The sequence below is a fragment of the Lygodium microphyllum genome, chromosome 1 (genome assembly GCF_053477565.2).
Source record: "Lygodium microphyllum isolate KBCC chromosome 1, Lygodium_microphyllum_v1.1.10, whole genome shotgun sequence".
Taxonomy (NCBI): domain Eukaryota; kingdom Viridiplantae; phylum Streptophyta; class Polypodiopsida; order Schizaeales; family Lygodiaceae; genus Lygodium; species Lygodium microphyllum.
The window spans coordinates 134,663,272-134,667,162 of NC_141135.1; the positions used below are offsets into that span (position 1 = coordinate 134,663,272).

A 3,891-nucleotide genomic window follows, 5' to 3' on the forward strand; every position below is an offset into this window, starting at 1 on the left:
GAAGGTGAGAGGTGGGTAGCCAAAGCCATGGAAAAGCCTGCCCGCGACACCGCTAAGAAATCCTAGCCTGCCGCATGTAGCCTATGTATATATATATATATATATATATATCTATCTATTCGTATGAACCATCGGCAATCAATGTCCTCCCTGCATCCATAATTTGGGGCTTCTGAATTCTGGCTTTGCATCTGCAGCAGCAGCCATCTGCACTCTTCATCCCCCCCCCCCCCCTCTCTCTCTTCATTAAGGATATTCATGACTAGGCTCCTCTTACTCTAGAATTTCACTAGCCCAAGGTTTGCTTTTACACAATAAAATTTGCTCTTGCAAAGTGCACTTGGCTATCAGTAAACCACCCCCCATCTCACCTCCTTTTTGTGTATAAGGTTATCACATCTTGTAACGTCATGGGTGCTAACGTCGTCGATCTCAACAAGGCAATTGTGTGCCAGGTTCTACACTCAGATCTCCTCTTGGTTATGCTTGTAATGTTTATTAATCCACGAGGATCCTTTTTATTGCATCCATACGAAGCATGTTGCAACATTGATCTAAGCAAGGTTGAGTGCAAAGTGTAGTGTAAAAAGACCAATTAAGCAATGGTCCCCCCCTTATAAATAGGATAAAACATACCTCCTTATTTGTAGCATTAGTATGCTCACACAATATGTTTGTTTGTGGCTAGTGAGATGATAGTAAGATCAAAATGGGTTAGTGCAATATCTTTGAGTATACATCATATATAATGATCTTCCTATTTGGGCCCAATAAGCACCCAATATAATGGGTCACTTGATGTCACCAAATTGGTAATCTCTTATAGTTCTATGGTATGAACTCTCTCTTCTTAATGCGGAAACCAACATGCCCTACGTATTTGTTAGCAACATGCAATTGATGCATATATAACTACTCATCGTGTAACATTTGTCGTCCTATTTTAGATTTTCACCTAAACAAACACCTTATTGAACATGGAAGAATTGGAACACTACAATTGAATCATGCAAAGCTCATAAATTCTTCACATGTGGCAAAAGATGAATTCCTCTGACATCATGGTGGGATTGTAGGTGGGGTATTTAGGAGATGCTTACAATGAATGGGTTCACCAACCCATTGTGTCCAAACATCCTCCTCGACTATTTGAGAATAGCTTTGGCGAGGTTTGTTCTGAATCACTACATGTGTCCTCAATTTTATTAACCATCAGTATTTGTCTAATTAGCATGCTCTTACAAGTTTATTTACTTTATTGCAGTGCTTAACTCGCACACCATGGTGGCTTGTGCCTTCAATATGGCTCCCTTTTGTGGCTCGGAGTCAGTACATATCCGTGCAAAGGAATCTAGCCCTAGCACCCTCCATACTTGCAATGGCTTTTGGCCTACTAATATGGACTTTGATCGAGTATATTTTGCATCGTTTTGTGTTTCACATGCAAACATCTACATTTTGGTGAGTGTCTAATATAAAACATTATCATTAAGAAATCTACCTAGTCTATCCCTCCTATATATGATCAAATAATTGATTATGTATTATCTTCTTGAAAACTTAATATTGCTTGATGTTTAAGATTCCATATTTTATTGTATGCTATCATAGACTTCTTCTTATATCTCCAAGTAAAGGTTTCTTTAAGTAGATTTCTTGTATATTCACATGAAGGTTTCCATTGCACACATGGACTTCATATACATTACATCATAGCTTTACTTTGCAAGTTGCAATTTTATGCGATTTGAGCACTTATAAGTTATTTCATATTTTAGGGGCAACACGTTGCATTATTCGATTCATGGTTATCATCATAAGCATCCAATGGATGGATATCGCCTTGTTTTCCCACCTGTTGGAGTAGCCATATTGTACATTCCGGTAAGAAATGCACGATAATGCACATATTCAATATAGGTTTCGTTTCTATTTGAAAAATAATGATGTGTGGGTTTTGCTTTGTAGTTTTGGACCCTAGCAAACTTGTTATTTCCATACAAAGTAGCTCCAGCTATCTTTAGTGGAATTTTACTTGGCTATATTATTTATGATATGGTCCACTATTATCTACATCACGGGAATGCTTTCAATGAAGTAACTCGAAAGTTAAAGGTATCAATCCAAGCCTTTTAGCAATTTGTATTGTTGTGCTTCTCTTTTTTGCTATAAAATGTAGCCTATCCTTTTTCATTCCACATAGTTTGCATTATGATGAGGATTGATAATTACATGAAGTACTAATAATGCATTCCCTTCTTATACAGAAATATCATATGAACCATCACTACAAATCAAATGATCATGGGTTTGGAGTCACATCTACATTTTGGGATTGGGCATTTGGGACACTTCCATCTTCCATGTTCAATACTGAGAAAATAGGGGGCAAATAGAATTATTTTTAATGTTTATGTATTCTGTAAATATGAAGCACATAAAAGCATCTATTCCAGCATGGGAAAAGTAATCCTAGTAAATAATAAACCTTATTCACACAAATGAGCTTCTTCCTATGCTAAACATTGAAGTTTATGAGCATAGCCCTCCTAGCTCCAATGTGAGCATCTCACTTAACTACTCAATTTTTTTCTTATATCAGTGCATAATCCATACCTTGCACCAATAAGGTGAGAGTTAAAGCCAAGTAAAATTATGAATTGAGCTACCACACAAGTGTACTATGCCACCCTTTGGGCAATGGTAGTGCAAGTGCACTCTACATATGAATACATGCTTCATATGTCATTTTCACCATGAAAGTTTGTATATTCTTGTATTTTAGTTTGCAATCCCATTTTTGTTTAGATACTTAAGGCTACTCGCGTATAATTAACCCTTATGATTTGTTTACTAATAATTTAGAACCCATTCTCCATTCAAACAAATTGGTACATATCATGGTAGGCATGCTTCACATATTTGTACAGCATGCACTCCATGCACTAAACCACACTTCACATCATCATATATTGTCATAACAATAGCATCTACTCCTATAGTTTGCTTTACTTTATGCACTTCACAAAATCACATGCTATGGCACTACATTGTGCTTTGTTATGTTGATAAATACAAAAGTCTCAAATTCTAATAAGCGTAACTTACTATGTTTATTACCATGTATTTTCTTCAATTTCTAACATCATGTGTTTAATAGAAACCCCTCTTATTTCCCCTACTCCCAATTGTAAGTGGCTTTTGAATGCCACAACGTCAACCTTCCATACTAGATGTTTATTCAAAGTAAAGTCTACTTAAATGTGAGCTCTTATGCAAGGATATTTATCAAAGTAAATATTCCTTAAATGGGAGCCATTTTTTATTAATAGGAATAATATTTGAGTGTATATTGTGCCTTGATGCATGTGCCATGGATGTCCACTCTAGTTCTATTCATATGTTGAAGCAAAAACTTGGCAATGCAACCCCTCAATGTAGTAGTCAAGCTCCAAAGCCAATACATTGTTGTTGAATTAGCATTAGTTTCAAAATGAGCATGTGTGGCATATCCCATAGCATTTATCCCTAAACTAAAGGGTGATGTGTCACACAAGAGATGGATGTCACTTCTAACTCCCTTCTTCAATACGGAATGCTCAAATTTATCACCATCTATAGACCATAATTTCTTACCACAATACATTAGATAGAAGGGAGAATAAGACAAACTATTAGATGTAATCTCATAGCACTCTCCACATGAACCTATTCCAATTTCATTGTGCCAAGCAATGCATTCTAAGGAAACTATAATGATTATGGCACATGTCTGATTGTGTGTGGTAGTATTGAGATGAAGTAGCCCACCTACATCACTTAGATGCAATGTCTTCTTTGGACTTCTCCTCAAGCACACTACATTTCAAGAACACATTTGTTACATTGGCC

The 3,891-nt window shown here is 36.3% G+C and overlaps 1 protein-coding gene across 2 annotated transcripts; it reads left to right on the forward strand.

Moving 5' to 3' along the window:
- Window positions 1-216: 216 nt before the first annotated feature.
- Window positions 217-3,094, forward strand: LOC148041708 (dihydroceramide fatty acyl 2-hydroxylase FAH2-like). Of its 2 annotated transcripts, XM_087688679.1 has the most exons (7): window positions 217-299; window positions 390-455; window positions 1,077-1,169; window positions 1,265-1,461; window positions 1,779-1,884; window positions 1,969-2,115; window positions 2,268-3,094. In XM_087688679.1, the coding sequence occupies exons 2-7, from the start codon at window positions 411-413 to the stop codon at window positions 2,394-2,396; spliced, it is 717 nt and encodes a 238-aa protein (XP_087544805.1). In that variant the 5' UTR covers window positions 217-299; window positions 390-410; the 3' UTR covers window positions 2,397-3,094. The 2 variants fall into 2 exon arrangements, with proteins under 2 accessions (XP_087544805.1, XP_087544802.1); XM_087688676.1 differs by having other exon boundaries at window positions 257-455.
- The last annotated feature ends 797 nt before the right edge of the window (window positions 3,095-3,891 follow it).

What these genes read in the sequence shown, in the direction of transcription:
- LOC148041708 (XM_087688679.1), top strand. Translation starts at nt 411, where the DNA reads ATGGGTGCTAACGTCGTCGATCTCAACAAGGCAATTGTGTGCCAG. An exon ending in TTGAGAATAGCTTTGGCGAG is followed by an intron (nt 1,170 to 1,264) that starts GTTTGTTCTGAA and finishes ACTTTATTGCAG; the next exon opens with TGCTTAACTCGCACACCATG. An exon ending in AAGTAACTCGAAAGTTAAAG is followed by an intron (nt 2,116 to 2,267) that starts GTATCAATCCAA and finishes CTTCTTATACAG; the next exon opens with AAATATCATATGAACCATCA.